Source organism: Suricata suricatta, chromosome 9 (assembly GCF_006229205.1).
Source record: "Suricata suricatta isolate VVHF042 chromosome 9, meerkat_22Aug2017_6uvM2_HiC, whole genome shotgun sequence".
NCBI classification, from domain to species: Eukaryota; Metazoa; Chordata; class Mammalia; order Carnivora; family Herpestidae; genus Suricata; species Suricata suricatta.
This window is the reverse complement of record NC_043708.1, coordinates 80,568,486-80,580,101: the sequence shown is the minus strand read 5'-3', so window position 1 is coordinate 80,580,101 and position 11,616 is coordinate 80,568,486. Positions and strand designations below refer to the sequence as shown.

The 11,616-nt window shown below is 39.3% G+C and overlaps 1 protein-coding gene across 1 annotated transcript in view; it reads right to left on the bottom strand.

Moving 5' to 3' along the window:
• Positions 1 to 5,151: 5,151 nt before the first annotated feature.
• BUB1B (BUB1 mitotic checkpoint serine/threonine kinase B) overlaps positions 5,152 to 11,616 on the bottom strand; it is a 49,744-nt gene continuing 43,279 nt past the window's right edge. The window contains exons 20-23 of the mRNA XM_029952152.1: positions 9,817 to 9,959; positions 7,953 to 8,124; positions 7,059 to 7,165; positions 5,152 to 5,712 (exon numbers count right to left, since the gene is read on the bottom strand). Of these exons, the coding sequence (XP_029808012.1) occupies positions 5,481 to 5,712; positions 7,059 to 7,165; positions 7,953 to 8,124; positions 9,817 to 9,959 (654 nt within the window). The 3' untranslated portion in view covers positions 5,152 to 5,480. The remainder of the gene's footprint in view (positions 5,713 to 7,058; positions 7,166 to 7,952; positions 8,125 to 9,816; positions 9,960 to 11,616) is intronic.

Below are 11,616 nucleotides of genomic sequence, written 5' to 3'. Positions count from 1 at the left end.
GAAACACCCCTTTTCTGTGGAGAGGCCAATGTGAACTTCTGGGACAATACGCTCAGCAGTTCAAAGTCGGCCACAGGAGCCTCTACAGAACAAGATTATTGGCAGTGGTGTTCTTTGATAAAAAAGAGGTACAGGTCTATAGAAGTTCAGTTCAGCCTAACTTCTCTTCCTTTCATAATCATACAACGTCAAGTTTGTAGAAGCTCAAGTGTTTAGATGAAAGTCATAAAATGATTTTTGTTTTGTAAAAGGTCAAGTTTTATGTAATTCAATTCCTCGTTCACAGATGTAGGAAATTATAAGGAAGATGGTAAACATGGGAAACATATCGAATTAAAAATTATAAAATATTTGAATATATATCAATTCCTAGCATACTGAAAATAGAAGTTTAGATATATTATCTTTAATGATTTACAATTATTTTCACTGTAGGGGTGCCTAGGCGGCTCAGTCGGTTGAGTAGCCGATCTAGATTTCAGCTCAGGGTCATGTGATCCCAGGGTCATGAGATTGAGTCCCGTGTCAGGCCCTGTGCTGAGCATGCAGCCTGCTTAAGATTCTCTCTCTCTCTCCCTCTGCCTTTCTCCTCTGCTTGTGTATGCACGCTCTCTCTCTCAAATGATAATAAAAAATATATATATAATTATTTTCACTCTCACATTTTAATTCCAAATTAATCTCACTTTGATATTTGGATGATAAACTCTCCAAATTTCCCATTTAAAAAAAAAAACCTAACACTTATTAGCCTTTTTATTTTTTAATAAAAGAAGGGAAAGGATCACAAAACCATGGCCCATAATTTCTTAGACAACAGACAAAAAAGAAAAAAGTAATACATGTACATGGTCAGAAAATTCAAAATGTTTAGAAATGCATTGAAAAGTAAAAGCCTTCATTCTTCTCCCCAAAGGTTATAATTTTTTTCCCTTCTGTTTCTTTCTTTTTTTTTTTAACCTATGCTGAAAATGTCTGGAATTAATCTCTCAAAGCCTAATGCAGGTTTCTGCCATCCTTATGTGCTCATGCCAAAGTAGAAGACTGGCTTTCAGCACCAATGCCAAGGCCCTCCTAAAATCTACAAAAAGGGTCTGATGTCACCTCTGCATTGGTTCCAGGATTCATATTTTCCTGAGGGCTGTCATATTGATCATCCTTTCGGGACTAATGAGCCTTGGAAGCAGGGAAGACAACAGTATAAACAGTGCTTTATCTTTGAGTACCTGTGCCAATGTTTCCTTAAGATAAATTCTTAGAAAATTTTCTCAGCTGGAGGGATATTTAAATTTAACAAATATTGCCAAATCACCTTCTAATAACATATAATTTGTACTCCAACTAACAATATAAATAATAGGAGTACCTGCTTCCCCTCATACTCACAACACAATTTTCAACAATTTTTATGTGAATGATAAAAATCTCAGGTTTATTTTGCATTTTATTTAATTCAGAATGAAGTGTGAACATCTCAGGTAAGTTGGCCATTAAAATGCTTTTTAGTGGACTGTTCATGTTCTTTGTCTATTTCTACTGGTTTTTAAAATTTTGTAAAGAGCTTCTTTGTACTTTAGGGTTAAATAGTGCTTTGTCATATTTTATTCATTCAGGCATTGGGTTAAAATGGGAAACAAGTAAATCCTCGCCCTTAAGAAAGTTAAATTCTGGTAGCGGGATACAGAAGAAAAAATTTACACACGCATGCACAAACAACGGTTGTGATACGCGCTTTGGAAACAACAAAGCAAGGCAAAGAGGGACCGAAAGTAGCAGCAGTGTGTGGTACGTGCTTATAGGATGGCCAGGGACGACTCTGTGCCAAGGTGGAGATTTGAGAGGACACCTAAAGGGAAGTAAGGGAAGAATCCATGTGAAGATGGAGGCAGGAGAAATGGTAAGCCAAAAGGCCGTAAGGAGAGAAACTGGCTTGCATGGTTAGGGAGCAGCAAGGAGGTGGACAGGCCATAGAGGAGAGTGTGAGGAAAATGAGCGTCAGGGGCTGGTGGGGTCACATTGGTAGGGTCTCACAGGCTGTGATAAGGGTTCTGGAGCGGGTGCAGAAGCACAGAGGTCAGTTATGAGACCTTGAGATAACACAAGTGAAAGATGATGCAAACTTATACTGCGAGAAACTTTTCCTAGTTTCAGTTTGTAGTATTTTTTTAAGTGCGGGTGGAAATCTGGTAAAGCTACAGTGCACTGGAAGTACAGAATCCACTAGAGGAAGGGGTCTTTGTCTAATTTGAACAGAGGTATGAACTAGTGGTGGCACCGGTGATAGAGTTCAAACTCGAATCCACTGTTTCAACACTAGTTACTGAATACCCCACCTTTTCTCATACTAATTTGAAATGCCACCTTTATCCTATTAAATATTCATGGTTTCTTGCGTCTTTGGGTGGAATGAAAGACCTCTTTAAGGTCAAAGTTACCATATTGAGAAAAAAAAATTTTTTTTAATTTTTTTATGTCTTTTGTTTATTTTTGAGAGACAGAGACAGACAGTGTGAGCAGGGGAGAGTCAGAGAGAGAGGGAGACACAGAATCTGAAGCAAGCTCCAGGCTCTGAGCTAGCTGTCAGAACAGAACCCGACGTGGGTCTCAAGCCTGACGCGGGGCTCGAACCCACGAACCGTGAGATCATGACCTGAGCCAAAGCCGGCTGCTTAACCGACTGAGCCACCCAGGCGCCCCAAGAAAAAAAAATTTTTTAGAGGCACCTGGGTGGCTTAGTTGGCTAAGCGTCTGGCTCTTTGATTTTAGCTCAGGTCATGATCTCATGGGTTTGTGGGATTGAGCCCCACTACAGGGCTTGGGACTCTCTCTCTTCCTCTCTCTCTGCCCCTTCCCTGCTCTCTCTCTTAAAGTAAATAAGTAAACTTTAAAAAAAAATTTAAATACATCTTCCTCACTAGGGAGGTCTATTTTAGGAGCCAGACTGGAAGCAAATTTTGGCACGTTAGAAATAGCTGGTGCAGGGGTGCCTGGGTGGCTCAGTCACTTGAGACTCCACTTCTAGATTTTGGCTCAGATCATGATCTCACGGTTCCAGAGATGGAGCCCTGTATCCAGCTCAGCACTGGCAGTGGGGAGCCTGCTGGAAATTCTCTCTCCCTTCTCTCACACCTGCATGTGTGCTCTCTCTCTCAAAATGAGTATATAAACTAAAAACAACAACAACCCTGTAATCTTCTGAATGGGATCACTTCTACTTAAAGAGCTGGTGCAGTTGGGAGGAAGAACTCCACCTTTTCCGATACAACACAAAAGCAGTCTTTCTTTGGTGTTTTTGCTTAAAAACTTTAGTTTAAACACATCAACAAGAGTCATTTCAAAGAGGCTTGTGTGAACCATCTGGAAGGCTTTCTTATCTACCTTGAGGTAATAGCTCAACTAACAGTCTAAAGTCCTACTGGTATAGGAAGTCTTTTTAATTCCAGATTCGGATTTGGCATCAGAGCACTTTGACTTGGGTGGAAGGTTTCCTACTCAACCAGCACAGGCAGATGAGGGCTCTAACTGCGGTGGAAGATGAGTGGACGCATACTTTGTGACTGGTGAGGCGCTCAATATTCCCTGGTCTCTTTTCAAACAAAAGTAAAAATCCTGTCTTTTCAGCTGTTTCCCCTGCCAGGTGCATTGTTATGCTGCTTCTGCCTCAGTAAAGACAAGAAATAACAATTTGAAGCTTCTGCCAAAAGACAGGCTTCCTTCTCCAAAGACGAAAACAAGCATAAAACACAAGGGAAATGGAAAGATGCCCACTTTGTGGTTGTATGCGCAGGCAAAGAAAAAACTAAGACATCACAGATCCTGGGGCACCTGGGTGGCTCAGTAGGTTAAGCATCTGACTTCAGCTAAGGTCATGATCTCACGGTTTGTGAGTTCGAGCCGTGTCAGGCTCTGAGCTGTCAGCCTGCTTCGGATTCTGTGTCTCTGTCTCTGTCTACCCCTGCCCTGCTTATGCTCTCTTTCTCAAGAATAAACATTAACGGAACTTCCTCAGATTCTCCTCTCTCTTTTCGGAGTGGAATTCCAGAGACAAAGCTTTATCTATGGAGCAGTGGGTTTTCAGGCTTGCTGTCAAAGTTCTTAAAGAATTCACTAGACGGTAGCTAAGCCTATGTTACGAAAGAAACTATATTTATGGTCTAGACTCAGACTAATGATTTTAATGTGTCAAAGCGGTAGATTGAAAAATGAGGAGAGCAGAGGTGTAGAAGGGCCCAATTACAATAAAGATACAGATATATATACATAACTTTACATCATCAGTTGTATGAGAAGCAAACATGAAAATGTTTGAAAAGCTATATTTTGGTTAAGAGCAAAAACTCTAAGTTGATTATCTTTCAGATTCAAGTCATATTTCAGTGCTTCAACTATATATGCTTAAATATTTTTAGTTCAGATATACTTAGAATTTTCTGCTTTCTAGCAGACTTAGAGCAGTAATAGTGACAACTAGAGTAAAAACAACAACAACAACAAACAAAACAAACAAACAAAAAACAAAAAATACCAGGCACCAAGGCCAGGTATAATTCATGCTTCTGTTTGGGAGTCCAATACTTCATCTAAATCTAGTCTCTCCCAAAGTACTTCATGCTTCAAAGTTATCTCTTTATTCTGGCCTTCTAACTCTTCAAATCTTCCAAATAACAAAACTTGCTCCCATTCTTTTATCGAGCCCCACCAACTCATTCTGCACTTCACAGAACAGTGATTATTCCATTTCTAAACGGCTGCTATATCCTGTTCAAATCCTTTTCTCTTCCTTTCTAATAGCCATAATCCTGATCAAGAGACCCGATAGCCAAGCACCACTACAGCATATACATAGATCAAAGGGTCTGCTGGATAAAAAATGAGAACGTTAAAACAGAAACAAAACAAACAATTTTGCCACTTGAAACTTAAGAAAATTTGGACTTACATAAATAATTTTATCTACTTTTAAATCTAGAGCACTTGGTGGAAGGTGAGGAGCACCCGAAGGAAGGGCTGGCTCCTGTGTTTATTATGATTCTGTCAGAGCAGTCCCATGTGTAGGATATACATTTCCACGGTAAAACAGCTCCTGTCTGTGAAATCAAGCTATTTATTATCTTTATTGGCAAAAAGTAGATGAGATGTTAGAAGCACAAATTCAACAAATACTATTTTATTGCTTAAAAATACATAGCAACCATTAGGGTACATGTCACAAATTACAAAAGAAAAATGTACAGGGAAAAGTAGAGACAAATGTATTAAATGATAACAGGGTACCCATTCGTATGGAGCCCAGTAAGAAAAAAAACAGTTCTTTGTTAGACAAGGCCAAGAGTAGATACAGTGCTATGTAAAAAAATGTGAGTTACCCTAGAAATATACCTCTACTAAAAAGTAGAACTGTGGTGGTAGTGTATCTAAATGTGTCCTAAATTACATTACAGCGCACACAGGCCCAGTGTTGCACAATACAACCACTGGTTTTAGGCAGGAATCTGCGCGAGACTGGACTGCCTATCTTGCTGAAAGAGCAGAGCCCCAGGACTGATTAACTTCCCTACCTTCCACAGAGCTTTGTTCAGATGATTTTGGAATGCGGTGTCAAACACCCCATTCATTGCTGCTGCAAGTTCCCTCAGAACAGACACTGTGGACTCATCACTGGCATTGAGAATCCGCACAAAGAATTTATTCCACAATTCACCATCCTTTAGCCTAAAAATATATAAAATCATTTCCATCAAGATTAGGCACATAAAAGAATTCTGGGTTTAAATCAGTGGCACATTTATGCACTAAATAATTTAAGGTAATAGCTAGAACTCTAGGGTTAGAGCTCATTCAAGTAGTCCTTTCAAAGCCCAGGGTGGAACTAAAAAAAAAAAAAGACTACCGTATTGGGAAAAGCCATAATACAGTGCGCGTCGAGTCTCTGATCTGAATCTGTGCACTAAGCTGCGGCCCCGTCGTACAAGAGGAGAAATGTGGGCGCTCCTCCTCTCCTCTAACTTTCCTGAAGTCCAGTCACAACAGACACGGCAGTTCCCCCTCTCCTCCGGCCCAGTGTTTTACCTTCACAGTCTCCTGAGAATGTGAAGCTCGACTGCAGTCACCACTGCCGAAGTCTATGAGGCTTGTAACTTTTTTTTTTAAATCAGAGAAGCTTCTAATAAGGCAGGGATATCAGGCAGCCCCGGCTGCCCTAGCGGTCTGCGTTTGTGTTAGACCCACCTAGGACCATCACCAACCAGAGACACCTGAATTCATCCTAGACACCTTATCTTACACTTAAAGCCTATTTTTAAAGTATGTTTAAGAGACAAGACTGGCTAAATTCTGAATTAAATAAGAAAAAAAATACAATTCAGTTTGTTGGGAGCAGGGAGAATGGAGAAAGGGTGTTCAATTCGCAACATTGTCTTTTTTTCCCCCCAAAGAACATACCACTGGACTGGGAAGCTTATTCTGGGAAGTTATTGGCTACGATAAGCTAAAGTGGACCAGGGGATATTTAATAAGTTTTATGAGTAGAGGCTTAAGGCAATACTAGGGTTCTAAGACCAAGCAGCTCTTATTAAGGGAGCATTTACTTCTGCAAGGAAATTCAGTGCTCTGCTTTGGTTCTGATCATTCATTAAATAAATAATGGCCTAAAATTAGTATGTAACTTGGAAATTTAATTCTCTTCAAGAAATGCTTATTAACTTTGCTAACAATGGTTATTAAAAAGGACTATCATCAATTGGCTACAAAATCATTCTCATGAAATGTTTCTATTAACACTTTTAGATTGAGAGGCTTCCTTATGATATTAACAGTCTCTATGATACATCGGGGACCAGAATGATGTCCAGAAGTCTGAATAGTTTGATTCTGATTTTTAATTAGCAACTCCTTTGTCCTGCACCAGAGGCTCCACTGATCCTCTAATGGAAACTGGGTGAAATTCATGGAATCATGGCATTTGGACTAAGAAAACTAAGGCTGCCCACGCAGAGGGCATCCAAGAGAAAGGGAAAATTATTTGGACAGGCAAAGACCCTGAAGTCACCAATACTTACTCAGAAATATTTTGGCTAAGTTTCCAGAGGGACCCATCCCAGAAGACCTGTAGGTGTTCCTTGAACAATAGTAAATGTGCTAAATCTGCTATACCAAACAGATCTACCTGAAATCACAAAAAGCACCATCAGCTAAAATAATTTTCTGCTACTATCATGGCAATTTATTTATGTAGAAAATTGAAAGTTATTATGTTTATCTTATCTTACAATATACTTTTTAGTAGATTGTTCCCTACCCTTACCGTAAAGGGAGAAGCTCCCCAAAGAAGTGATCAACAGAGCTAACTCTAGGAATACCCTTAAGAAAAAAGATGAGAACAAAATTGTCCTGAAGAACAAAAATATCTGGATTGTCCAAATTGGTAGACCTACTGAACTTGCGTGGCCTGTAGCTGTGATCTAAACGTGGTTCACATGATAGTTCAAGTTCATGCTACATATTCCATCAGCGAATGCCAAATGTTCAGAGATGAGTCAGAAGGGATTTTTGTATATAATGCTAGCATATAAAACACTTTATACTCATAACATTCCTTTTATACACATTATTCCATTTAATCCTCTCAACAATTCTGACATACACAGAGCAGAGAGCTCCTTATTTTACAAAGATTACAGAAAATAACTTATAAAAGACCACACAGATAAGCGATAGAAATGGCCCTGCCATTTAGGTTACTGAGTTAGTCATGTGTCTGCACGTGTATGTGTAGAGTCTTCAGTGTTGTGATAGAAAAATGGTACATTTTGCTTGACTTGGTGCTATTTGAAAACTAGGTCATCTAATCCAGGGGAGACAATATGAGTAAACACTAGCTTTCATGGCTTATCTAGATAAGAAAGAGATTAAGAAACCGTTTCCATATTTGCTCAGGCTTGTTTCACACTTACCTGGTAGGGAGAAGAACAGTTAGCCAGGATCTTTTGTCCTTCCAGGATTTGTACAGTCCGAAAGCCGCTGAGGACAAAAACATCTAGCTGCGCCCTAAGGTCGACACTGTAGGAAAAGTCCACTATCTTCAAAGCTTGATTGTTCTTATTACAATCATAGGGATCGTGGAGTCTAAGCCCAGATTTAAGAGAAAGAGATAATAAAAATAGGCCATGAAAGAAGCTGCAGAGCTGGTCTTTTTAAAAAAAAAAAAAAAAAAAAAGGAAAGAAAAGGAAAGGAAAAGAAAAAAATAGGTACTGCAGGTGTGTCTTAGCTATGCCAACAGCTCCCTCAAGTGGTTAGCTATGAAAATGCACCTGTAAGAGCAGCAGACGTGTCCACCCAAGCGGGGAATGTTGAGCTCAGTCCAGTGACACAAATACAACTAAGCCATAATGTATACCCATCACAGAACACTTATCGTATTATGTTTATTACATAAAATAAGAACTGAAAGTATAGAGTACAATCCTCTCTCTTACTAGACACAGTAATACATACAACAGCAATGCTTTACACACTGAGAATTATGATGGAAGAAATTAAGCTTTTATAGATGTCATACGCCTTCCCTTTTTCATTACTACAGATTAGGCTTTCCAAGTGTCATTCAGATTCCTCCTTCTCAGAATTTAACTGAAACAACAATATAAGGCTGTTTTTTTTTTGTAAGGTGCCACATATACTGTAAACTATCTTGTTTTTATTTAACACCATATTCTCTTACTCTTATCTGAAATTCCAATTGTTATTTACTTTCAAAAAACCCAAAAACAAGCAAAAAAAGACAATTTTATGACCCTAATTCACTATTAATTATATTTTCCTGGTTATCTATTCCATGCAATAAAGCTATCCTCCAAAGAGACACAAATTATTTGTTAGAGAAAACAATAAATTATATTCACATGTTCCTTCTGTCTCTGCTTTTCTCAGTTCCTTCAAATCCCTGATTTATATCAGTGATAGGTGCTATATTCTTAAGTACAGGCTTTGACTATTCCCATCACATGATTTATTTTACTTCCATTATTTGCTCCCATTTTTCCTTGGCACAAGATACAAGGTTTTTTGGCCTTCATAAATCTATATATTTCCTGCTCTGTGCTGACTTCTTGAACATGATGTCTAAACTGGGTTTAATTTGAACACTAAGCCCTTTTTCTTGGCATAGTTTGCATTTGCACTCTGGTTTTATCCACTTTTTTGACGATTACCTCAGTCAGGCTTGACTTAATTGAGCTTTGTTTTGAACCCAAGAAATGCCTCGGGTTTGCTAGCATCTTCACTGATCTGCACTGGCCCCACTCAAAGAAAGACAACACAATCTATTTCACATTCCTCCAAATATTCATATTCTCTAACTCTTTTTGACAGTAATCATCACAATACTGAGAGGCTAATTCCTTTTTATGAATTAATATGTTTCCTCAATATCATTTTTCTTTGAATTTTTTAAAACTATTCCAAATGATTGACTTTTACATAGCAAATAACTCTTAACGTACTGTGTTCTTCAATATGGCATTTATCAAAAGGCAAAAGGAACTGGAAACTACCCATATTTGTAACGTTTACTTATGCGAGAGAAAGAGAATGCAGGGACGTGCATGGGGGTGGGCATAGAGAGGGGCAGAGAGAGGGGGACGGAGGATCTGAAGTGGGATCTTCACAGACAGCAGAGAGCCTGATGTAGAGCTGGAACTCATGAACCATGAGATCATGACTCAAGCCAAAGTCGACTGAGCCACCCAGGCGCCCCAGAAACCATCCATATTCTAAGAGAAAGTTGGCAGAATCATAAGGGAATGAAAAGGACCAACCTGTTTCTAAGAATCAGACTCCTTGGACTCAAGTCACCATGGACTATTTCTGCTCTGTGTAGTTTCTCCACCATTGCCAAAAGGTTATAAATAACCAACACTATTATTTCATGGGTAATAAGTTCACTGTGTTGAAGAAGATCCTGGAAAAAAAAGGACAGAAAATTCACTACTTCTTAAGTTGGGGTCACTGTACTTAAACTTAATACCTTGCTACCTGCTGCTTTGTACTCTTCCTTGTTGTTCTTTGCTAGAATTTGGGCTGCTTTGTAAGTTGGGTCTTTGTCCCAGTGTTAACATTGCTCTCCTATAAGGCTTAAGGGTTTAATGAAATAATGGATGAAGAACATCAAGGATTAGCCAGGCTCATAATAGGTGCTCTATAAATGGTAGTTTCATTCCAACCATTTTAGAGAATTCATATTACCATCAAAATATGCATAAGAACCTTTTTAAGAACATTCCAAAGAATAGAATGTTATATTGTGTTTGGGTTCTAAAAATAATCTAGTGGGGGATAGCATACATAAAACAAGAGTAGCAAAAATAGACCATTCCTTATGTAAGGAGTTTGGAAACTGCCACTCTGTCCTAACAAGTAAAAAGCTTAACAGATTGAAAAATCAGTTCTTCTAGGATCTATAAGCATGGGGGTATGTGTGGTGGGGGACGGTCCCTCATCTATGAGTTTTATGTCTAGGAGCTAGAGTAGGTGGTCCTCACACTAAATATCGGAGAAAAATTCTCATCGCGCTTCTAGTGGGGGAGTAGAAGAGGAACCATTTTGAAACAGGCCAGGGCACTCTGTTCTTAAAAAGCTCTGTCTCAGGATGGGGCGCCTGGGTGGCTCAGTTGGTTGAACTTCCGACTTCAGCTCAGGCCATGATCTCACAGTTCATGAATTCAAGCGCCACATCTGAGCTGACAGCTCAGAGCCTGGAGCCTGTTTCAGACTCTGTATCTCCCTCTCTGTCTCTCCCCCTCCCCCACTTGTGCTCTGTCTGTCTCTCTTTCTCAAAAATAAACATTAAAAAATTTTAAAAAGCTCTCTCTCAGGAGAAACTAGTTGACCAGAACCTAACCTGCTGGGGTATTATCAGAGCCTACTTGACCTGTGGAAGGGAAATACCCAACTGCAGCCCACTGTAGCCATCTTGTCCCATCTAAGGGAGGAGAAATACTTGTGAAGTACACAGTCCAGAGGCACAGGCTCACTATGAAAGAACATAAATCATAGAACTATATAATGCTTTCTTTCCCCGCACACCTTATCACCACATTATTAAAGGCCTATTTATAAGAGCTCTTTTTACCCAATACCTAGTATAGTACCAGTACATCATGTCTGGCTATCACGAAAAATTATAAATCACACTAAAAGGCAAAAACCACAATCTGAAGAGACAAAACGAGCATCAAAATCAGACATGGAAAGAATATTGGAATTATCGCACCAGGAATTTAAAGTAAGAGTGGTCATGAGCTGATGATGATCCCAGTTAGATGACTGGATCACTGCCTAATTCTATTTCGGTCCATGTTTGAAAACTGACATCATAAAAAGTTAAAAAAAAATACCAAAAAAGTTCTTGGTCAGGATAACTTGGGAAAGAAAAACGATCTATGTTTTTTATCTATAATTTTTTTGTTCTGAGAGATAGAGCACACACAAACAGGGGAGGGGCAGAGAGAATCCTAAGCAGGCTCCACAGCCGGTGTGCCATAGGGCTCAGTCTCACAACTGTGAGCCCATGACCTGAGGTGAAATTAAGAGTCACAAGCTTAGCCCAAGTGGGGGAC